General features: G+C 42.5%; 1 protein-coding gene across 1 annotated transcript; it reads left to right on the forward strand.

The window, feature by feature from the left end:
• The first annotated feature begins 1224 nt into the window (after nt 1–1224).
• tlx2 (T cell leukemia homeobox 2) lies at nt 1225–24134 on the forward strand. The gene is made up of 3 exons (XM_007906664.2): nt 1225–1969; nt 21879–22116; nt 23692–24134. Exons 1-3 carry the CDS (start codon nt 1516–1518, stop codon nt 23909–23911), a joined length of 912 nt encoding a protein of 303 aa, XP_007904855.1. The 5' UTR covers nt 1225–1515; the 3' UTR covers nt 23912–24134.

Genomic DNA, 24134 nt, shown 5'->3' on the forward strand with positions numbered 1-24134 from the left:
GATGTGAATTAGATCACTGCTGCACTCACCCAGCCTGTCACACTGCGGAGATGGGCAAACCATTTGCACAGTTTTTTCCTACATGCACTTATTTACAATGCTAATAATTACACTGGATATCTCCTGCTTTTTCAAAACCTCTCACATCCACCGCTTCTGAAAGCTGAGGCATGAGGTTAGCAATTAAAAGCACGTTTTGGGCTAAAAAATGGGAAGCGTCCCATTTGCTCTCTCTCTCTCCCCCCATCCCCACCCCCCCACCCCCACCCCCCCCATCATCTCAATTATTTAAGATACGCGTTTCTTTGCTAACACGTTGCATAAATTCTGCATCAACATCCAACATAACTAATCTCTCTCTCTCTCTCTCTCTTTCTCTCTGCATATACATACATATAATATACAGGTGAGCGTAGATTGCAAATTAATGATTTGCGACATGAAGTCGAAATTATTTTGTGCGCATTTTTTAAATAAAAGCATTTGAAAAATTTAAAAATTGCAGCTTTCTATATCTTTCTGTGCGTGTGTGTGTGTATGTGTGTGTGTGCAGATTGTAAAATGATTGTCTGCCTGAATTATTTCGTGTGCAATTTTTAATCTCATGCAACCATTCACAAACATAAAAATTGCAGTTCTTAAATGAATGCCTAATGAAAAGCGCGGCGTGTCGGTGTTATTTTTGGACCGTCCCTGTGTTTTTATTGCACACCATTTTTCTTCTTTATTGATCTCTCTCTCTCCCCCTCTCTCTCTGTGTAGTTTTTTTTTGCTAAAATCGAGGTCCAGTGTCTGAGCAACGCCTGTCAATCAAAGGCAGCCAAGCCGCTCTGAGCCAATCAGGATCCAGATGCCGCGATTGGCGGGCGAATAGGGCGGAGGCAAAGTTATGAATGGGACCGGCGGCGGCCGCGCTGATTGAGGGATCCGTGTGTCCGTCAAAGGTGCGCTCCAATCAGCGTGGAGGGGGCGGGACGGATGATGCGTCCCAGGGCGAGCTGTCAATCACGCAGCCCAATCCCGCAGTTACCTGCAGAAAGTCGAATGCAACGTGGAAGGGGAGAACTGCTGTCTTAATGTTATTTTTTTTTTACAAAAAAAACGCGTGTCTGTGCGTGTGCGTACATAAACATATATTTTATTTATTGACCCAGCTGGCGAGGGCGGAGAGCAGTCATTTTGAGGAGCGTGGGTTTACATTTTTTTGTGGTTTTCTCACACACACGCGCACATATAACACATTTTTTTTTCTAAAAAAATGCAAGAAATGTTGTAAAGATTGCAATAAAACAAGCACTCCGCATTTTGGAACAGAGGAAGGAACAAAAGAAGGAAAATAAAAAAGAACGAAAGAAGGACGCGTCAGGTAACTATTTGGTGGGAGTTTCTGTCAACCCGTCTACCAACTCCACACACACTCATACTAAAAACTCAACCACACATTTAACAAATTGAAGACAAGGCAAACAAGAGAGAAGAAGATAAAACTGAAGCAGCCGAGAGAGTGAGAGAGACATGGAGCATCATGCATCGATGGAGCAAATCAGCCAAACTCACCCTCAACACGAACCCATCAGCTTCGGTATCGACCAGATCTTGAACACCAGCGACCCTGGCTGTTGCATGCACCCGGGTCAGAGAGCTCCTGAGACGGATTACCACTTTGGGACGCACCCCTATGGCTCTCATGCCAATACCCACTGCATTAACTCCTATGGCAGTAACGCTTGTGGCATGGCTGGGCTGCCGAGTTCCTTCAACGTTAACATGAGCATTAATATGAATGTGAATATGAACGCTGGCTCTGGGGTTATCAGAGTGCCGGCACACAGACCCATGCCCCCACCCCCTCCCCTCTCGGCTGGGATGCCCACTGTGCCCAGTATGACTAGCAGTCTGGCCAACTTGTCCACTGTAACCTTCCCCTGGATGGAGAACAGCAGGCGCTTCGCCAAAGACAGGCTAACAGGTGAGTCTTGTGTGGATGTGTGTGTGTGTCTGTGTGTATATGTATATGTATGTCTGTGCGTGTGTATATATACATGTGTGTGTATACATGTGTATGTGTTTATACATGTGTGTATGTATATATGTATGTGTGTATATATATGTGTATATGTATATATATGTGTGTGTGTATATATATATATGTATGCGTATATATATGTGTGTATGTATATATATATATATGTGTGTGTGTGTGTGTATATATATGTGTGTGTGTATATATATATATGTATGTGTGTGCGTGTTTTATTCCGGGAGGTGAGGTATATGTGTCAAAGATAAATATTATTAAATAATATTACCGAAATAGTAATATTATCATTGCATTTGATATGAGGCCTCATCGGGTCGCACGAGATGTCTCAAAGCGCTTCAGACGATGTTGTAACTGTGTATTTTTGGGGCCAAATTATTATTGTGGTGAAGCGCTTCGAGACGTCTCTACGACGTGATAAACTGCTACATCAAATGCAGGGATTATCATTACAGTTATTTGTATTATTCCTAAAGCATATTCCTAAAGGACGGAGAAGGAGACGGGGAATTGCAGAGAAAAAATGGGTTTTATAAAAATCCCTTTGAAAATAAAGTGTTATAAATACTGTGTGTGTGTATATATATATATACTTAACATCTATCAAATAAGGTCATGTGTGTAACATGGGAATTGCTTTTATTTAGGTCATAATTGCGCACAAATTCTAAATTAATTTGAAAATAGAGATTGGGGATTTTTTTTTACAAATATATATTTTCTTATAAATCTAATCAAACAAGGGGAGGCGTTGTGTAATACATAAGTGTTTTTATTTAGGTAACAATTGAGCCCAAATGTCAAATGGACTCGAAAATAAAATTATATATATATATTTATCTAAAAATATGCATTCAAAAATATCATTTGAAATGTAAATATCGCACCGTGCGCATTTTTCATAGAAGTTAAACCATATTATTAGTATAGAAGTTAAACCTTATTATTATTATTATTATAGAAGTTAAACCATATTATTGTGATAATGTAATGGACATGTAATGGGAAAGGCTGTATTTTGTGAAGCGTTTTGAGCCCGAGATGTGGACGATGCAATAATATTTTAATGTTAAATTAAAATGCAGTCGCACACACAGTTATATTGCTCACATAAACGCTGGTGTATAACAGCGAGGATCAAAACTGAGGGGAGAACAAGATGAAATCATGAAAAACACACGATCAACGAATTTTATTTTGTTTCAATAAAAACATTATAAATATAAAGGCCAACTGTTATTTTGGAATTGAGACAGTGACAAGGGGAGCATTCAACAGCAAATATATATATACACATATATATACACACATATAAAATAATCATTATTAAACAAAACATAAAACATCATTTTACATGGTACAAACTAATGAAACTGCCCCCGAATTATATATAATTCGATTTAAATCCTGGGTTTTATGAACAGATCGTAAAGGGAGATGTTTTAATGTTTTTTTCCCACCTCGAGGCAGAGTTTAGAAAGGAGAAACACGGTGAGATGTATTGCTAAATAGAGGATTAAGTGTGTTCAGGGTTGTTAATGTTACTGTAGTCGCCCTAACCCAGTCTCTCCCCTGAAACCTGGTCAATCTCACTGTGTTCTGGTGTAGACAAGACACAGGAGCTTTCACATCCATAATAATCCTTATTACATTATATATACATTGCACACACACACACACACATATATATATACACAAATAATAGTCTATCAAATACAGATATAACTGGCACAGTCCCTCCCATCAAACAGAGCGAATATTCCTCAAATCATTTAAACCTTTGGACGAGTGAACGTCAATTATTTTAACAATTGAATGCAATTTAAAAACAACGCTCCGAAATGTCGACCCGAATAGAGTTTTGTGCCGTTAAATACGAGAAAATAGGAGAAAACAGCTGTTTTGTTTTGCTTTTTTTTCCCTACAAAAAAAAACACATTTAAAATAGCGTTTACGAATCCTCTTCCGAGGGCTATTATTTTGCGCGATGGGATGGGATGCGCACGGAACGGGGTTAAATCATTCCCGACCGGCTCTAAATTTATTATATTTGCAAAGAAGCAGAATTTTGCAAATCCTTAGAAATCAATAAAAATAACAATAATAATTGTCACATTTGTAATTCAAAGCTAGAACTGAAATGATGTACTAAAGGGTTTAGCGCTGTTAGTGCTATGCAGTCAGTCTGTCTGTGTCTGTCTGTCTGTGTCTGTCTGTCTGTCTGTCTCTCTCGATTTCCAGCAAAAATCAGAAAATAGTGCCTCTCAGTAGAAATGTTACAGGGGAGAAAGGAAACACTTTTAACCACACTTTGAATAATAATAATCTTTGCATTGGACACAGCGTCTTATCACGTCGTTGAGACGTCTCAAAGCGCTTCACAGAAAATACTGTAAAGTAAATTGACTGTATTTTGTGGGCAGAACAAAACTTTTACTCATTGTATAGTGGATAATAATAATAATAATAATATAGTCACTCAATCCACGACTGTTTGTGGGACGCTGCTGTGTGCAATTGGCTGCCGCATTTTCGCCCACAAATATACGGTCAATTCACTTTACAGTATATTCTGTGAAGCGCTTTGATATGTCTAGAAGACGTGAAAAGCGCTATATCAAATGCAAGGATTATTATTATTATTATATAGTCACTCCACTTTACAGTATATTCTGTGAAGAGTTTGAGTCGTCTCAAAGACCTGATGAGATGCTATATCAAATGCAAGGATTATTATTTTTATTATGCATTGACTGCGGATTGATTTTGTGGGCAAAACAAAAAATATACTAATTTAATTCATGTTTAACTCAATAATGTGATGTCAGGCCTAACTGTGTTTGGACTGCGTTTCCCAGAATGGGTTTAAAACCTGATAGACTTTTCTGCCCCTTACTCTCTCTCTCTCTCTCTCTCTTTCTCTCTCTCTCCCGCCCCCCTCAATATTCTCTATGGGGCAAATTCGGTATTTTTAAATAATTCATATGTAAAATTTCTCATATAGTTCTTGCAGTAAAAAAAATTCCACCTGTGTTGAGACTCACAGTAATATTTCAGAGCACCAGAATTTTGCAGATCATGAGAACAGTCTTCAAGGTTTTTTAAAAAAATAATAATCCTTGCATTTGGAGTATAGTAGCATATTGGTTAGAGCGCTCGCCTCGCAAGCGAAAGGACCCGGATTTGATTCCCGGGCAGGGCGAAACCTTAGGCACGTTTCCTTGCCTCAATTTAGTAGCAGTAAGTAGGAACCTGGTTGTTAATCGATTGCTGGATCCCTTTCTGGGGATAATAATCCTTTCAAAAAAAATAATAATTTGGTCACTCAATCCACGACTGTTTGTGGGACATTGCTGTGCATAATTGGCTGTCACTTTTCGCCCACAAAATACAAAATTCAATTTATTCTGTGAAGTGTTTTGAAATGCCTCAATAATAATAATAATAATCCTTGCATTTGATATAGCACCTTTTCATGTCTTCAAGAAGTCTCAAAGCGCTTCACAGAATATACTGTAAAATGAATCGACTGTGTATTTTGTGGGTGAAATGCGGCAGACAATTGTGTACAGCAGTGTCCCACAAACAATCGTGGATTGAAGTGAACAATTTATTATGTTTTTGAAGGAATTATTACCCCTGGAAAAGTGATCCGCCAATCAACCAACAACCGGGTGCCTACTTACTGCTAGATAAACAGTGGTGTGTGGAGTAGGGAAGCTTTCTCATCCTTTCGCGCTGCCAGGCGTTACGTGATAAGGCGATGTATCAAATGCAAGGATTATCTGTAGTAGTATTACACTGTATTATATGTGTTTTCACGTCATGAGGACGTCTCAAAGCCCTTCACGGGATTTATTGTAAATTGTAGCGGCCATACATTCTGTGAGTTCCTTTAAGAACCACATTTCAAAACAGGGTTTGTAATTCAAAGTTACAATTGAAAATTAATATTTAACCCCTCGAATAAAGGTTCTTAAACACACATTCAAAGCTGCCTGCCCACCTACATAGGAGGCATGTGTTTTGCAGAACTATGTTGAGTTAAGTTATAACTCAAGAGGGAAAATGAGAAGAAATTTTTTTACACAGAGAGTTGTTCGGATCTGGAATGCATTGCCTGAAAGGGTGGTGGAAGCCAATTCAATAGCAGCTTTTAAGAGAGAAGTAGATAATTACTTGGGAAGGACACGTTTGCACGGCTGTGGGGAGAGAGCGGGGGAATGAGATTGAATTGGATAGCTCTTTTCAAAGAGCCAGCACAGACACGATGGGCCAAATGGCCTCCTTCTGTGCTGTATAATTCTATGATTCTATAACTAATTACTGTGTGAAATTGACTGCCGCGTTTCACTCACAAAATACACGGTCACTCCACTTTACAATTGGAGTTCTGTAGCTCAGTGGTTAGAGCACTCGCTTTGCAAGCGAGAGACCTGAGTTCAATTCCAGGCAGAGGGCGAAACCTTGAGCAAGTTTCCTTACTCCACACAGAGCCTAATAACAATCCCTCCAAAAAAACAAAACAATAATAAATCGGTCATTTTCAATCTACGACTGTTTGTGGGACACTGCTGTGCGCAATTGGCTGCCGCGTTCGCCCACAAATATACAGTCAATTCACTTTACAGTATATTCTGTGAAGCGCTTTGGGACGTCTAGAAGACGTGAAAAGCGCTATATCAAATGCAAGGATTATTATTATTATAATATATTCTATATCAAATGCAAGGATTAATATTCTTATAATGGAATCCCGGAAAAGCATTACAATACATTTAGATTTGGAAGCAGGCCTCAAACAAGCAAATTGTTGAATTATTTTGTTGTCTTTGAAGTTGGTTTTCTGTAAGAAAATGTGCACAATAGTCGCAACAATAATAGTCCCTGTGTTTGGTACTGTGCCTTTCACACTGTCAGGAGAACGTCTCGAAGCATTTTTCAGAGCTTACTGGAATCTGTAGTGACTGTGTGTTTTAGACAGCGGAATTTACAAAGAGACGCTTTCCGAAATCAAGGCTGTATTTAAGAATTTGTCAAATTCTGGAATGGGACAGAAATAGAGAAATTGATTTTTTAATGCTTGTTACTAGATGTCTGAAGAGATGAATGTCTGATTGTTTTATTATAATCATATTATGCCTTATTTCCTTGAGACGTCTCAAATCACAGAATTTACAGAATTAGGGGATACAGAGTTCATAACTCAGTCTGACTTTGTTTACTGTATTTACTGCCCTTTGGATGGGACATTAAATCCAGGTCCCATCTGCCTGTTCAGGTGGATGTTAAAGATCCCATGGCACTATTTGAAAAGAGAAGGGAGTTTCTCTCTCCCGGTGTCCTGGCCAACAATCCCCCAAATAAAATTGTTTGCTGACTCCATGACTGTTTATTCGCGCAAATTGGCGGCCCATTTCACCTACAAAATACACAGTCAAGAACCACTTTATAATATATTCTGCGAAGCGCTGTGAGATGTCTCAACAATGTGATATGGCGCTATATCAAATTCAAGGATTATTATATGCAATAAAAAATTACATCTCTAATAAATGTATAAAACACAATATAATTCCTTGAAATTTTCGTATATGGTTTTACCTTATAGATATTTTGTGTAAAGCGTTTCCTCCATTAGATTTAAATGAAGCCTCCTTCAGTAAGTGTTGAGAGCACATCAGAGCTTTGATACAGACCAGCGTTGTGTGATATCAACATTGAAAGTAGTGCATGTAATGAGATCGAGACCTTGGGAAATGCTTTAGAGACACTTAAAAAAGCTTTTGATTGGTTTGCTATACTTTTAGTACAAAAGAAATCCAGAGAGCAGGGGGACATGTTCAGAGATCAAATATATGGAGTCCTGTAGCGTAGAGGTTAGTGCATTTGCCTCGCAAGCGACAGGACCTAGGTTCGATTTACGGGCAGGGCAAAACCTTAGGCAAGTTTCCTTACTCCACAGTCTCTGTTTACCTTGCAGTAGGTAGGAACCTGGTTGTTAGTCGATTGGCAGATTGCTTTCTGGGGGTAATAACACCTTCAATAAGTAAATAAACATAATAATAATTTGGATACTCAATCCACGTCTGTTTGTGTGTAATTGGCTGTGTGTTTCGCCCATAAAATATACAGTCAATTCACTTTACAATATATTCTGTGAAGCGCTGTGAGATGTCTCGAACACGTTATAAGGCCTATATCTAATACAAGAATTATTATTGTTGTCAGAGTCCGGGTTAACAGAGTAGCGCTTTATCACGGTGCAACAGCTCGGCTCCTGTTCAGTTTAAATCCTAAAATATCCATTCTTTTGTTACTATTAAAGGTCAGGAAGACTTTAGAGAACAGAATAAATAGGAAGAAGATATGGCAAAAGAGAGAGAGGAAAAGTGACAAGAGAGAGAGAGAGAGTGGGAGACACTGAAGAGAGAAAGATAGAGAGATGGAGGGCAAGAGAGAGAAAAAAGAATTTCATGTTTTTTAAAGCAAAACATATCAAAGCCTTTACAACACTTGCTGTCAGATGTAGTCACTGCTTTTGTGCCCAGAGAGAGAGAAGGAAGGAGAAGAAAAAGAATATAGGGAGAGGGTGAAAGAGAGAGGGGAAAAAAAGGGAATGAGGGGAGAGGGGATAGAGGTGTACAGCAGTACAGGAGAAGGTTCTGTACCCATCTATACCCTTAATCCCCCTCCCCACAAATAGTCATAGATTGACCAAATTTATTTATTTTTTGGAAGGATTTTTATCCTCGGAAAGCGATCTTTTCGCTTGCGAACCTTGCAAAGGGGCAAAGAAAGAGAGAGACGGATGGTAAGAAAGAGAAAGACAAACAGAGGGAGTGAGAAGAAGGATAATAATAATAATACTTGCATTTGATATAACGCTTTTTCAAGTCTTCTAGACGTCTCAAAGCGCTTCACAGAGTATATTGTAAAGTGAGTTGACTATACCTGTGGGCAAAATGCAGCAGCCAATTGCGCACAAAGTGTCCCACAAACAGTCGTGGATTGAAGTGACCAGTTTTATTGCTTTTTTTTTCTTGAAGGATTATTATTAGGTGTGTGGTAAGGAAACTTGCCCAAGGTTTCGCCCTGCCCAGAATTGAACCCGGGTCTCTCGCTTACAAGGCGAGTGCTCTAACCATTGAGCTACACGACTACTAGAGTTAAACTATAGAAGGATTTTTTTAATGTCTCATCCACCTGAATAGGGCATAGGGTAGAGTCCTGTAGCTCAGTGGTTAGAGCATTTGCCTCGCATGCGAGAGACCTGGGTTCTATTCCCGGCAGGGCTAAATGTTGGCCAAGTTTCCTGACTACACACGCCTCTATTTACCCAGCAGTAAGTAGGAACCCGGTTATTAGTCAATGGGGGGAATCATTTTTCCAGGGGTAATAATTCCTTCAAACAAAATAATAATAAATTGGTCACTTCAAACCATGACTGTTTGTGGGACACTGCTGTGTGCAATTGGTTGCTGCGTTTCACCCACAAGATATACAACAACAACAACTTGGATTTATATAGCACCTTCCACGAGGGCAACATCTCAGAGTGCTTATACGATCAATTCACTTCATAGTATATTTTGTGAAGCGCTTTGAGACGTCTAAAAGACATGAAAAGCTCTATATCAAATGCAAGGATTATTATTATACTGTTAACTCCATTGAATGCATTTTGTAGGCGAAACAAGGCATCCAATTGCACAGAATAGTGTCCCACGAATAGTCGTGGATTGAATGACCAATTTTTGTTTAATTGTAAGGCAAAGTAGCCGGCAGGCAAAGAGAAGGTGGAATTTGAGCCTTGGAATCGTGACGTTTTTAACAGAGATATAATAATAATAATCTTTACATTTAATACAGTATCTTTCATGCCGGGAGGATATCTTCACAGGATATTCAATAAAGTGTAGTGACTGTTTTTGTAGGGAAATTGGCAGCCAATTTGCACACAGCAATGTCCTAGAAAAAGTCATGATTGATTTTATCTGGGGGATTGTTGGCCAGGACAATGGGAGAGAGATATTAGATATCACCTTAAGCAAATTTCGTTACTCCACAATCCTTTGATTACCGAGCAGTAAGTAGGAACCCAATTGTTAGTCAAATGGTGGATCAATTCCAGTGGTGATAATCCCTCGAAAATTTGGTCACTTAATCCATGACTGGTTTGTGGGACACTGCTGTATGCAATTGGGTGCTGCTTTTCACCAAGAAAGTACACAGTCAATTAACTTTACAGTATAGTCTATGAAACGCTTCAAGATGACATAAGGTCCTATATCAAATGCAAGGCTTATTGTTATATATAACAATACTCCCCCCAACCCCGGCCACATCATCCACCTACCCCTACTCCACACCACCCCAACCAAAAACAAAAGCAGTGAAAATGCAGGAAGGGGTAAGGAGAGAGGACACCAGTTTAAGAGTCTCCAAACCAGAAAGAGTTCCGCATATGTATGCCATCCACATATGGAAATTTCCCTTTGCCTGGAATGAAATGCAAACTGTCTCTCTCTCTCTCTGGAGGGATGCACCCTGCTTACCTAACAAGAGGCAATGCTTCAGGTGTGCTTTGGGGCAACGGCTGGAGTCTAACCAGCTAAAAACCGCATAGCTTGCCATTGAGAGCACTGTCTGGCAAGCTTTCTTGCTGCGTATCCAGCAAGGACCACCCTACCCATTACGGCTTTGGTTTGCAGGGTTAACGGGAGCTGAGTGGGAAGAGTCCCTGCCCCCAGTGACTGGTGTGCCCTTTCGCGCCCTGCTGATGTGCCTGGCTGGGCTGTGCTGTCATCAGTAGTGCCGCGGACTTGCCTGGCTCAGGAACTGGACTAGAGAACATCAGAGGGTGGGCTCTATTCTGACATTGCTTTACCAAGCAAATCCATTTTTTTAAAATCTATGACTGTGTGGGGGACATTGCTGTGTGCAATTGGCTGCCGCGGTTTGCCCACAAAATATACACTCAATCCATTTTCCAAAATTCTGTGAAGCGGTTTGAGACATCTCAACGACGTGATGAGGCGCTACATCAAATGCAACAATTATTGTTATCACCTGGGAGCCAGTTCTGTCCGATTACCCCCCTACCTCCCTCCCCTCCCAGAGGAGAACGTTCCATTCCCAGACTAAAGAGAGTCGAGACGAACATCAGCAGATCCCTAGTTCGATACTAAAGATGAAATACATTCAGCACAATTAATCAGAGGCTATTAAGTTAAGTTAGAATCACCGCATTGGGGGGAAAATTACATACTAAACGAGTAATGATGTAAATTAAGGAGTCAATTGGCAATGCATTAATTTTACATATAAAATTCCTGGGATTTTCCATCTATTTTTTGGGATACATTACCTGCGGTCAGTCCATGCTTAGGTCTCAAAATATCCATGTAAATAGTTGGCACTTTTTTCCCCTCTGTGACGTCAAAACAGATATCCCCTGCTCTATGGAGGAGGGTAGACTGTGGTGTTCAGGTTGCTGCTGAGCTAAATGGGCTCAAGGAAACATGTACAATGTTAACACAAGATAAGTGGAGGCCCGTAGTGTAGTGGTTAGAGCAATCGCCTCGATTCCCAGGTGGAGCGAAAGCTTAGGTTTCCTTACTCCGCACACCTGTGTTTAGCTAGCAGTAAGTTGAAACCCAGTTGTTAGTTGAATGGCAGATCGCTATTCCAGTGGTAGTACTCCCTTAAAAAAATATTGATTCTTTCAAACATAGATTAGATAGTTTTCTTTTAGAAAATAACATTATGGGATATAGTACATAGGTGGTTTGGGACATATGTGCATGTGACCACCAGGAAGGTGGAAGGCGAAATAGATTGACCTTGGTCTTTTTTCACCTCGCATTTCTTACATTCTTATGTAATAACTTTGTTACTCAATCCACGACTGTTTATGGGACACTGCTTTACACAATTGGCTTCCGTGTTTCACCCACAAAATACACAGTCAATTCACTTTACAGTATATCATGTGAAGCGCTTTGAGACGTCTCAACAACGTGATAAGGTTCAATATCAAATGCAAGGATTATTATATTATTATGTGTCAGTCTAGCTCAGTTAGCAGCATTTTCGCCACCGACTCAGAAGGTCTGTTCAGGTGGATATTAAAGATCCCTTAGTGCTGTTCAATGGACCATGGCAGGGCAATGAAGGTGAATTGATTGTACTTTCAAAGAGCCGGCATACATCAAATGCAATAATAATAATCCTTGTAGTTGATACAGAGCCTTTGACATCAGGAAGATGTCTCAAAGAGTTGCACAGAGCCTCATAGAATTATACAGCACAGAAGGAGGCCATTCGGAGTCTCATAGAATCATAGAATTATACAGCACAGAAGGAGGCCATTCGGAGTCTCATAGAATTATACAACGCAGAAGGAGGCCATTCGGCCCATCATGTCTGTGCCTGGTCTTTGGAAAGAGCTATCCAATTCAATCCCATTCCCCTGCGCTCTCCCCATAGCCCTGCAAACTTTTCCTCCCCAAATAATTATCTATAATTATATGACTATCTTTAATACTTGTAAAGAGAAGGGAGTTTCTCTTTCCCAGTATCCTGGATGACAATCTCCCAAAATAAACATAAAATTGTTCACTCACTCCAGGGTGTTTGTATGGACGTCGCTCTGTAAATTGTTTGCTGTATTCGCCTACAAATACACAGTCACTACACTTTACAGTAAATCCCTTTGAGACCTCTTGAAGACATAATAATAATCTTTGCAGTTGACATAGTGCCTTACCACAGAATTTACTGTAAAGTGAATTGACAGTATTTTGTGAGTGGAACAAGGCAGCCAATTTCACACAGCAGACGTGATATGCATGATAAGATGCTGTATTAAATGTGAGGATTATTATTTATTATAATTATGTGTGTACATAGGATACATGCAGATATATACATAGCTCTGAAACCAAGCACAAATTACATCTACACTTATAAGAAACTTCTGTAAACTATAATAATAATCCTTGCATTTGATATAACGCTTTTAACGTCTTCCAGACGTCTCAAAGCACTTCACTGAACATACTGTAAAGTGAATTGACTGTATATTTGTGTGCGAAATGCGGCAGCCAATTGCGTACAGCAGTGTCCCACAAACAGTCGTGGATTGAAGTGACCAATTGATTGTTGCTTTTTCTTGAGGGATTATTATTAGGCGTGTGGAGTAAGGAAACTTGCCCAAGGTTTCGTCCTACCGGGAATCGAACCCAGATCTCTCGCTTGCCAGGCAAGTGCTCTAACCACTGAGCTGAATGTTGTTGTGAGGTGAATGGGCAGCCAACTTGTGTCAGTGGCATCCCGCACACAGCAATAAGATGTGTAAACAATTGATTTTGATTACTTTTTGGAGGCGGAAGGAGGAATTTGGACAAGGCGGGGGTTATAAACAGATTAACCGGAAAAACACTACACTATTCTTTGAAACAACAAAAACACTTTACAGTGTTTCACACACAAAAGACAGTCACTCCACTCCACTTTGGAGTCCTGTAGCTCAGTGGTTAGAGCACTCGCTTTGCAAGCAAGAGACCTGAGTTCAATTCCAGGCAGGGCGAAACCTTGGGCAAGTTTCCTTACTCCACACAGAGCCTAATAATAATCCCTCCAAAAAAACCAATAATAAATTGGTCATTTTCAATCCATGACTGTTTGTGGGACATTGCTGTGTGCAATTGGCTGCCGCGTTCGCCCACAAATATACAGTCAATTCACTTTACTGTCTGTTCTGTGAAGCGCTTTGGGATGTCTAGAAGACGTGAAAAGTGCTATATCAAATGCAAGGATTATTATTATTATTATTACTTCCCATTGCTCATCTCTAGGTTTGTCCACTAGCAATTCAGCCCAGTTTACTGTGGTCAATACTTAAATTTAGCACCTTGGTTTGGGACTCCCCCTTCTCGCTCTCAAATCTAATGTCAAATTCAATCATATTATCATCACTATTTGCAAAGTGTTCCCTTACTGTCAGATTATTGACTAAATCTGGCTCATTACTCATCACCAAATCTAGTATGGCTTGTTCTCTTGTTAGTTCTAACACATATTGTTCCAAAAAGCTGTCCTGATATACATTCGAGAAATTTGTTACCTTTACTACCTGAGGTGTCCTGCTTCTCTCAGTCTATGTGAAAATTAAAATCTCCCATCATAACCACGTTGCTTTTGCTACATGCTTCCCTGATCTCCGTATTTATATATTTCACCACTGAATCACAATTCTCCGGAGGTCTGTAGACTTCTCCCAATAGAGTCTTACTTCCTTTGCTGTTCCTTATTTCTACCCACAGTTGCCCTTACTGAAATCTCTCCTTTCCACTGCTGTAATAGTGTCTTTTATCAATATTGCTACTCCTCCTCCTTTCCCAATGTCCCTGTCTTTTCTAAAGATCTTATAGCCTGGAATACTCCCAGTCCTGCCCAGCTTGCAAGAAGATCTCTGAAATGGCTATTACATTATACCCTTTGAGCTGAATTTGTGCTTCCAACTCACATGTTTTATTTCTTACGCTACGTGCATTTGTGTACATAATGTTTATTTGGGTAACTGTCACTAATTTTCCTCTATATGTTCTGACAATGTTTTTCTCTCACATTTTGATTTGCTACACCTTGTGTAATAACTTCCTATTACCTTTTCTTTTCCTATAGTGTTTATGTTACCTTGATCGTTGCTCTTGTCCTCTACTTTCCCTATGTTTTTGTTATTTTTACCACCCACGCTTACCAACTTACCTGTTAGGATTTTGGCTTGTAGTGTCAACAGGAGCTGAGTGGGAGGTTTCCCTGCCCCCAGTGACTGGTCGCCCTTCCGAGTTCTGCCGATGAGCCAGGCTGGGCTGTGCTGTCATCACCAGTGCCCTGGAATACTGAGGACCTGCCTGGTTCAGGAATCAGACTAGAGACTCACAAACAATAATGGGATGAATTGTCAATTGAATGATTTTTTTGGGGGGTGAAGGAGTATGGAGGAATTCTTGGCCAGACAAATTACCTATTACCAGGGAGAACTTCCACCTGGTCCAGATTTACTCTATTTATGCCGTGTTGCAAATTGAGTCAGAAGGTTGTGGGTTCAAGCCCCATGTAGGGACTTGGAATCACATCGTCTAAGATGACACTCCAACGCAGTGCTGGAGATGTGTTGCATTGTCGCAGGTGCTGTCTTTGGATGAGACATTAAACCAAAGTCCCATCTGCCTGTTCACGTTAAAGATCTGTTAAAGATACCATGGCACATCAGCCTATTCTGTGAGCTCAAAAGTTTGTGGCTTGAACTCACAACCTTCTAACTCAGAGATGACAGCACTGCTGACTGAGCCAGGCTGACAAGGAAAGGTGATTGTGGTGGGGAAGTAAGAAAGAAGGGAAAAAGAATAAAGGTGTCGTGGGGAACAGCGTGGGGGGGGGGTGAAATTACTTCAGGAAAGCGTGCAGTAAAATAATCATTAATAATAATCCTTGTGTTTGATACAATGCCTTTCACACCGGGATTATGTCTCAACTCACTTCACTGGATTTAATAATAATAATAATCCTTGCATTTGATATAGCACTGTTCATGTCTTCAAGATGTCTCAAAGCGCTTCACAGAATATATTGTAAAGTGAATTGACTATGTTTTGTGGGCGAAACACACCATCCAATTGCACACAACAGTGTCCCACAAATAGTCGTGGGTTGAGTAATCAAATTATTATTGTTTTTTTCTTGAGGGATTATTATCAGGGTGTGGAGTAAGGAAACTTGCCCAAGGTTTCGCCCTGCCGGGAATCGAACCAGGTCTCTCGCTTGCGAGGCAAGTGCTCTAACCACTGAGCTACAGGATCTCTTTAGAGATTTACTCTAAAGTGTAGTGACTGCGTATTTTGTAGGCAAACACAGCAGCCAATTTGCGCACAGCAATGTCCCGCAAGCAACCAATTGGAGTGAATGACCAATTTTATTTTGGGGGATTGTCAGCCAGGATACCGGCAGAGTAACTCCCTTCTCTCAGAAATATGGATTGATATTCTATACACAAAGTGGTACATTTGTTGTAAGTCTATTCCACAAGTGATATGGATTTAATGTAGGGATACAGTGTACTGGTCACAGGATGACCACTATAACACTCAACAGCAATTTAAAGTTAAATAGAAAGTTACGGCACTAAAACAGACTGCTCAACCCAACCAGTCCATGCCGGTGTTTATACTCCACATGAGTCTCCTAATCCCCTCTATTCCCCTCTCCTACATCCCTCTATTCCCTTTGTACACCCCCCTATTTCCCTCTCCTACACTCCTCTATTCCCCTCTCCTGCACTCCTCTCTTTCCAAGTGTCCTGGCCGACAATCCCCCAGATAAACTGGCTTTGTGTGGGACATTGCATTGAGCAAACTGGCTGCCTCATTCCCCTACAAAATACACAGTCACTACACTTGAAAGCAATTGAGCTGTTAGGACATTGCATCGGACATCAGGATTATTATGATGTATGATTGTTTGCAAAACAGAACTGCACAAGTATTTTACATGTGTGACAACCTGGCTCACTGATAGCTCTCTCATTTCTCAATCAGAAAATTGTGGGTTCAAGTCCCCACGTCAGGACTTGGAACCCATATAGTCCAGGCTGTCACTCCAGTGTCAGTGTGGGAGGCACAGCCCTTCAGATGAGAAGTTAAACTGAGGTCCCATCTGTGCCTGTTCAGACAGATGTTAAAGATCCCAAAAGAGAAAAGAGTCTCTCTCTCCTAGTGTCCTGGATGACAATTCTTGAGATAAATTACTCACTTTTTTATGGCTGTTTGTGGAACGTTGTTGCGCAAAATAGGCTGCCACATTCGCGCACAAAATATACAGTTACTACACTTTACAGTGTATCGTATGAAGTGCTTTGAGATGCCCACCTTAGGTGAAAGGTGCTGTATCAAATGTAAGGATTATTATTATTATCAATACTATTATTGGAAAACACTAACGTAATTAAACAATTATAAATTAAAGGGGCACCATGTTCACAGAAACATGATGAGTTACTCTCGAGGGTATACAATTAAAATCAACTTAAAAAAAACATAACGCGATAGATTTAGGTGTAAATTTAGGATTATCATCAGAGCAAAAGGAGGAGAAGGTGTGAAGATATTTTTGTTAGACACACAGGGTTGCTAAACTGTGGATTGCTTTACCATAATTGCTGCTGAGGCTTTTTTAATCTATCTCTGGAATTTTCACGTGTAGGTGGGCTGCATGGAATTCTCAGTTTGGTTTGGAGCCTGGTGATGGTTGACCCCCAAAAAATGGAGACTTTATCATAATGCTTAAAAGGGAATTGGATAAATACCAGTGGGGGAGCGAGCACTAGCACAGACATGATGAGGAGAGAGCAGAGGAATGGGATTAGAGTAGGGAGCTCCAGTGGGAGAGTGACCACAAGCAACAGCAACAAATTAGATTTGTGTAACTAACGCCTTTCACTTCAGGAGGACGCCCGAAGACACTGAACACGGAAACAAAGGGAGAGAGAGCATGTGAATAGCCTTACACTGTGCTGTAAACAGACTGCACATGAAGAACAATGGAAGTAGTAAAGGTGACTTTGAGTGGCAGGTTGGCAAGGCCCATGTAATTTACGGCACTTTACTAGGAATGGGCGTGCTCCAATCTTGTTGCCGGGAGGGGAAAAGTACCTGTGATCTCTTTTTGAGCGCTCGTGCCCCAGTGAAACATTCTCCCACCGTCACAGCTAATTTGCTACATTTTGACAATCCCAAGTATCACCAGCCAACGCCCGCCTGCCAGCCAGTTGGGATTTGTTTGAATCTATGCAACCAGTTTTTCATCATGTACAAAAATAACAACAGTCCCCACATTCGCTACAGAGCCAAGAACCTCAAAACAGCTTTGCGGAGACTTGCTTATCAAGTTAGTGATGTGTGTTTTGTAGCAATATAGGAACAGGAGGAGGCCATTCAGCCTCTCAAACCTGTTCCGCCATTCTATAGATCATGGCTGATCTGTACCTCAACTCCATTTTCATTTGCTTCATATAATAAAAACACGTGCATTTGATATAGCACCTTATCACATCGTTGGGATGTCTCCAAGCGGTTCACAGAGTTTATTGTAAAGTGGATTGACTGTATTTTGTGGGCGAAATGCAGAAGCCAATTGTGCAAACAAAAATAATTTTGGTTACTCAATCCCTGACTGTTTATGGGACACTGCTGTGCGCAATTGGCTTCCGTGTTTCGCCCACAAAATACACAGTCAATTCACTTTATGATACATTCTGTGAAGCGCTATGATTCGTCTCAACAATGCAATAAAGCACTGTATCAAATGCAAGAATTATTATTATGTAAATAGGAACAATCTGATCATTGGTAGCTTTGAAGTGGATTAGCTGTGTAGCCTTGGCAATCTCTCAATGTATCAACGCTCAAACTCATTGCATATGATAGATATTTGCCTTGATGCACAGTGCAGCTGACGCCATCTGATTGCCTATAAATGACATTACTTTTTTGCAGCCTATTGTATATTCCTGCTCTCACACTGCTTCCCCAGTCCACACTGCTTGACAGTCTGATGATTTAATTCCCAGACCTTGTTCTGTGTCATGCAAACCTGACGTTAATGCATAACAGTTTGTTGTCAGTAGTGCTTCAGTAGTGGCTGTGGACAGGCCACCTCAGCCCCGTCCACAGCCACCCCTCATGACCCACACCCTACCCATCCCCCCTATACTCCTTCGACCCTATCTCTCCCTCCTCCCTTACCACGACTGTCCGCAAGCTCAAACCCACCACCTGCTCCCTCGATCCCATCCCCACTTTTCTCCTCATTTCCCAGCTCCATCTTCTGGCCCCATCTCTTGCCCGATGTCATCAACCTCTCCCTGTCCACCGGTTCAGTTCCCACCCCCCTAAAAACGGCCGTCATCACCCCCATCTTGAAACAACTTTCCCTGGATCCATCCCTCCTCTCCAGCTACCGCCCCATCTCTAACCTCCCATTCCTCTTCAAGGTCCTGGAACGAGTCATCGCGCTCCTTTCTTTCTCGCCATTCCCTCTTTGAACCCCTTCAATCCGGCTTCTGCACTGCCCACAGCACGGAAACAGTCCTGGTCAAAGTCACTCATGACATTCTGAACATCTGTGATCAGGGCTCCCTCTGCCTCCTTGTCCTCCTCGACCTCTCTGCCGCCTTCGACACTGTCGAACACTCCATCCTCATACACCACCTCTCCGCTTTACTCAATCTTCACGGACCTGCCCTTGCCTGGTTCGATTCCTATCTCTCTCACCGTCCCCTCTAACATTTTCTCCTCCAGCCCCCGCACTGTCACGTCTGGTGTCCCTCAGGGCTCTGTCCTTGGCCCTCTCCTCTTTAATATCTACATGCTCCCCCTTGGTGACATCATCCGCAGACATGGGGTCAACTTCCACATGTATGCGGATGACACCCAACTCTATCTTTCTGCTTCCACCCTCAACTCCAGGACCACTGCTGTCCTGACAGACTGTCTGTCGGACATCAAGTCCTGGATGAGGGCAAACTTCCTACAGTTGAATGTGAACAAGACTGAGGCCCTCCTGATTGGCTCACACCAGCGCCTCAGCACCTCAGGCTCCGGCAGCATCAACCTCCATGGTTGCACACTTCAACTCACCGCCAGTCAGGAACCTCGGTGTCTTGTTCGACCCTCAACTGTCTTTTCTCCCCCACATTCAAGCCATGACCCGCTCTGCCTTCCCTCACCTCCGTAACATCGCCCGACTCTGCCACTACCTCACCCCTCAGGCCACTGAAACTCTTGTTCATGCCTTCATCACCTCCAGGATTGACTATGCAAATGTCCTGATTGTTGGCCTTCCCAACTTCTCCCTCCACAGGCTGCAGATAATCCAGAACTTTGCATCCCGTGTCCTCTCCCGCACCAAATTCCATGACCCCATCTCCCCCACTCTCGCCCGACTCCATTGGCTCCCTATCCTTCAGAGGATCCAGTTCAAGATCCTGGTCCTCACATACAAAGCCCTCCATGGCTTTGCCCCACCCTATCTCTGCGACCTCCTAACCCGTACCAACCCACCCGTTCCCTCCGCTCAGCCGGCTCCGGCCTGCTCCACGTCCCCCGACCGACCCGCCCTACCATTGGTGGGAGAGCCTTCAGCCACTCTACCCCCAACCTCTGGAATTCCATCCCCCAATCACTCCGCCTCGCACCCTCCTTAGCCTCCTTCAAGTCCCACCTCAAGACCCATCGGCCAACCCCTTCCCCTCCCCTCCCTTCTCCCCCCAACCCCAGCTCGGGTCTGAAATGCTGTGCACTGTCCAGCGCCTTGGGACGTCCTCCCAATGTGAAAGGCACTATACAAATGTAATCTTGTTGTTGTTGTTGTTGCTTGGCACAGTGTGTGAGAATACTGGAGTTAGCTTTAAATGTGTCTATATCTGAAGAGAGCCATCAGAATGAGAACGTATGAGTCAGCCTGATTCGGTTGACAACAAGAATTTGCAATTGCACAGCGCCATCCACATGGGGCAATGTCTCGGAGAACTTCACAGTGGGGGGAGCCTGACGCCGAACTGGGGGGAGGGAGGACATGACTGTAAGCAGGGTCGAGGCGGAAGGTTTTTAGTCATGATCTAAAAGAGGGGAAGGAGAGGGCAAGGCGGCAGGATTGGGAAGAGAGGTCCAAAGCTTCAGGGTGTAATGGCTGAAAACACACCCAACGATGGTGGAAAGGAGGGGACAAGAGGCAAGCAGGAGGCTAGAGCTGAGCAGAGGCAGCAGGTAGTGAAATGAGGAGTAAGTCGATTGGAGATGCAGGGAGGTGCCAGGGCATGGAGAGGATCCTGAAGTCGACCCGTTCTGTGATAGAGAGCCATTGAATCCTAGCGAGGACTGGTGTGATGGGGTACAGTGTTTAGTGCTGGTGAGTAAGTGGGCGGTGGAGTTCTGAATCATTTGTGTGTCGGTAGTGGAGATGCTTAGACCGGCGAGGAGGGCACTGGAATAGTCGAGGCAGTCTGTAGTGCTCTTGCCTCTATTGTCGAAAGATGGTGGGTTCACACCCCGTGTCGGGATCTTTGAGCTCAGAGTTGAGGCTGACACTCCAGTGCAGTGCTGCATTGTCAGAGACTCCGTCATTTCAGAAGAGACATTAAACAGAGGTGCCCTCAGAAGAAATTGGTCATTCACCTCAGGACTTTGTAGGACTTTGCGATACGCAAAAGAGTCACTTTGTAGGCGAAAGCAGAGGCCAGTTTGCTCACAATGACGTCCCAGCAAACAGGCTTGAGGTGGAGTCCCGTAGCAAGGTGGTCAGAGCACTCACCTCGCAAGCAGGAAGACCCAGCTTCAATTCCTTTAGGCAAATCTTAGGCAAGTTTCCTTACTCCACATACCTCTGTTTAGCTAGAAGGAACCCGTTTGCTCGTCAATTGGCGGATCGCTTTCCGGGAGTAATAATGCTCTGGGATGCTACCCTGTGTGAGGAGTGCTATAAAATGCAATTTGTTGCTAGGTAAACAGAGTAAGGAATAAGGAAATTTATTTAAGGTTTCACACCACTCAGGAATGAAATCTGTGTCCTCTCGCTTGCAAGGCAAGCTTGCTAACCACTAAAACTATGAGACTCTACAGTACATCACATTTATTTTACTGTAAATCCTGTGAAGCGCTTTGAGACGTCCTCCTGACTTCAATTGTAAGGATTATGATTATTCTTGTTATGGTCATCGCTCCTGCTTTCCTGTCCCTGTCGCTATCACTCTCTCTTTCTCACTCTCTCTCTCCAGCCGCCCTCTCCCCCTTCGCTGCTGCCCGCCGGATCGGGCACCCCTACCAGAACCGCACGCCGCCCAAACGAAAGAAACCGCGTACTTCCTTCAGCCGAATGCAGATCTGCGAACTGGAGAAGAGGTTCCACAGGCAGAAGTACCTGGCGTCAGCTGAGAGAGCCACGCTGGCCAAAGCCCTGAAGATGACAGACGCTCAGGTCAAAACCTGGTTCCAGAACAGGAGGACCAAGTGGAGGTAAGAAAGCCCCATGCTTGCCTTGTTGCTCAGAATCCCAAAGCTCCTCCTCAACAACATCATCAACTTGCATCTCGCCCTTCACTGGGTTATTGTTGTTTAGGTGTTCCTATGTTCTCTATGTCCTTTGTTCCTTGTGTAACCTATATTCCCAGATTGCTAAATTTCTATGTTCACTATGTTTCCATTGCTTGTTGGGTTCCCGTGTTCACTATATTGCTGTGTACCTGTATCTCCTGTGTTGCTATGCAACATTGCAGCTCCAGAGCTCTGTGTTTGCCGGGCTGCAGACACCTCCCACATCAGTCTCTGCCGGCGTCTCCGACTCATATCAACAGTGATATCGCGTGCGGAGGAAATAACAATTACCAGATTACTTACAAATTGCAGCCTAGGTACAAATGTGTCAGGGGACAAGAGGAGAGGCGGCCTGTCCAAACATGTGGGGAAACAGCAGGAAAATAACTCAACAATGTAGCGCAGACAGACAGCATATGACAGCAACATTCATTCAACATTGTGGAGTCCTGTAGCTCAGTGGTTAGAGCACTTGCTTTGCAAGCGAGAGACCTGAGTTCAATTCCAGGCAGGGAGAAACCTTGGGCAAGTTTCCTTACTCCACACGCCTAATAGTAATCCCTCCAAAACCAAAAACAATAATAAAATTGGTCACTTTTAATCTACGACTGTTTGTGGGACATTGCTGTGCGCAATTGGCTGCCGCGTTCGCCCACAAATATACAGTCAATTCACTTTACAGTGTGTTCTGTGAAGCGCTTTGGGACGTCCTCCTGACGTGAAAAGCGCTATATCAAATGCAAGGATTATTATTATTATTATAGGAACATAGGAACGGGAGGTGGCCATTCAACCCCTTGAGCCTATTCCGTTATTCTATTAGATCATGGCTGATCTGTACCTCAACTCCAATTCACAATTTGCCCATAAAATATACAGTCAATTCACTTTACAGTATATTCTGTGAAGCGCTTTGAGACGTCTCGAAGGTGTGATGAGGCGCTATATCTAAAGAAAGGATTATTATTATTATTTGAATCCAACTTAATAATAATCCTTGCATTTGATATAGTTATTATGTCGTTGAGATGTCACAAAGCGCATCACAGAAAATATTGTAAAGTGAATTGACCAGTCACTGGGGGAGGGAGTCATCCCACTCAGCTCTTGTTAACCTTGCAAGGATAAGTCAGAATGGGTAGGGTGGTCCTAGCTGACAAACAGCGAGAAAGCTTGCCAGACATTTCTATCAATGGCAAGCTATGTAGTTTTAGCTGGTTAGACTCCAGCAGTTATCCCAGCACGCTCTCTGGGGTCCCCAAGCCTTGGCTCCTGCCAACCTTCACCTAATATTTTCAAATTAGCAAATGTGTCCCTCCACAGAGAGAGTGGACATTCCATTCCAATAAATATCTCTGGAATTTCCATGTATAGATGGGGTGCATGAAATTCTCAGTTAGGTTTGAAGACACTTGAACATGGCGATAGTTTTCCGCATGTGTCAAACCCTGGGCTTAATTTAGTTTACTAAGATGCTGTCTCTTTGTCTTTCTAAAGGAGGCAAACAGCGGAGGAGAGGGAGGCTGAAAGACAACAAGCAAACAGGATATTGGCTCAACTACAACAGGAAGCATTTCAGAAATCGCTGAACCAGCCCATTCAGGCAGATCCTGTGTGTCTGCACAATGCTTCTCTCTTCGCTCTTCAGAACTTACAACCTTGGGCTGAAGACAGCACCAAAATCACATCAGTGGCCTCAGTAGCATCAGTGGTGTGAGAAACTCAAAGACATATTACCTTCCCACTTTTTTTCAGGTTTTTCTCCCCACCACACACCACTCCTTGCTCGTTCCCAAAACAATCCCCCAAAGACTTTGAACCTTCTTACCAAAATATCCTGCACATTACTCTATATCGATCGGGAGAATTGTGTGCTTTTTTTATTGGAAAAAATATTATGAGAAAAGTGAACGGTGCAAAAAAATAATTTTACTTGTTAA

This window comes from Callorhinchus milii, unplaced genomic scaffold (genome assembly GCF_018977255.1).
Source record: "Callorhinchus milii isolate IMCB2004 unplaced genomic scaffold, IMCB_Cmil_1.0 Scaffold1, whole genome shotgun sequence".
Taxonomy (NCBI): Eukaryota; Metazoa; Chordata; class Chondrichthyes; order Chimaeriformes; family Callorhinchidae; genus Callorhinchus; species Callorhinchus milii.

Coding starts and splice junctions, on each gene's coding strand:
- tlx2 (XM_007906664.2), top strand. CDS start 1,516: ATGGAGCATCATGCATCGATGGAGCAAATCAGCCAAACTCACCCTCAA. Junction 1,970..21,878: donor CGCCAAAGACAGGCTAACAG/GTGAGTCTTGTG, acceptor CTCTCTCTCCAG/CCGCCCTCTCCCCCTTCGCT. Junction 22,117..23,691: donor AACAGGAGGACCAAGTGGAG/GTAAGAAAGCCC, acceptor GTCTTTCTAAAG/GAGGCAAACAGCGGAGGAGA.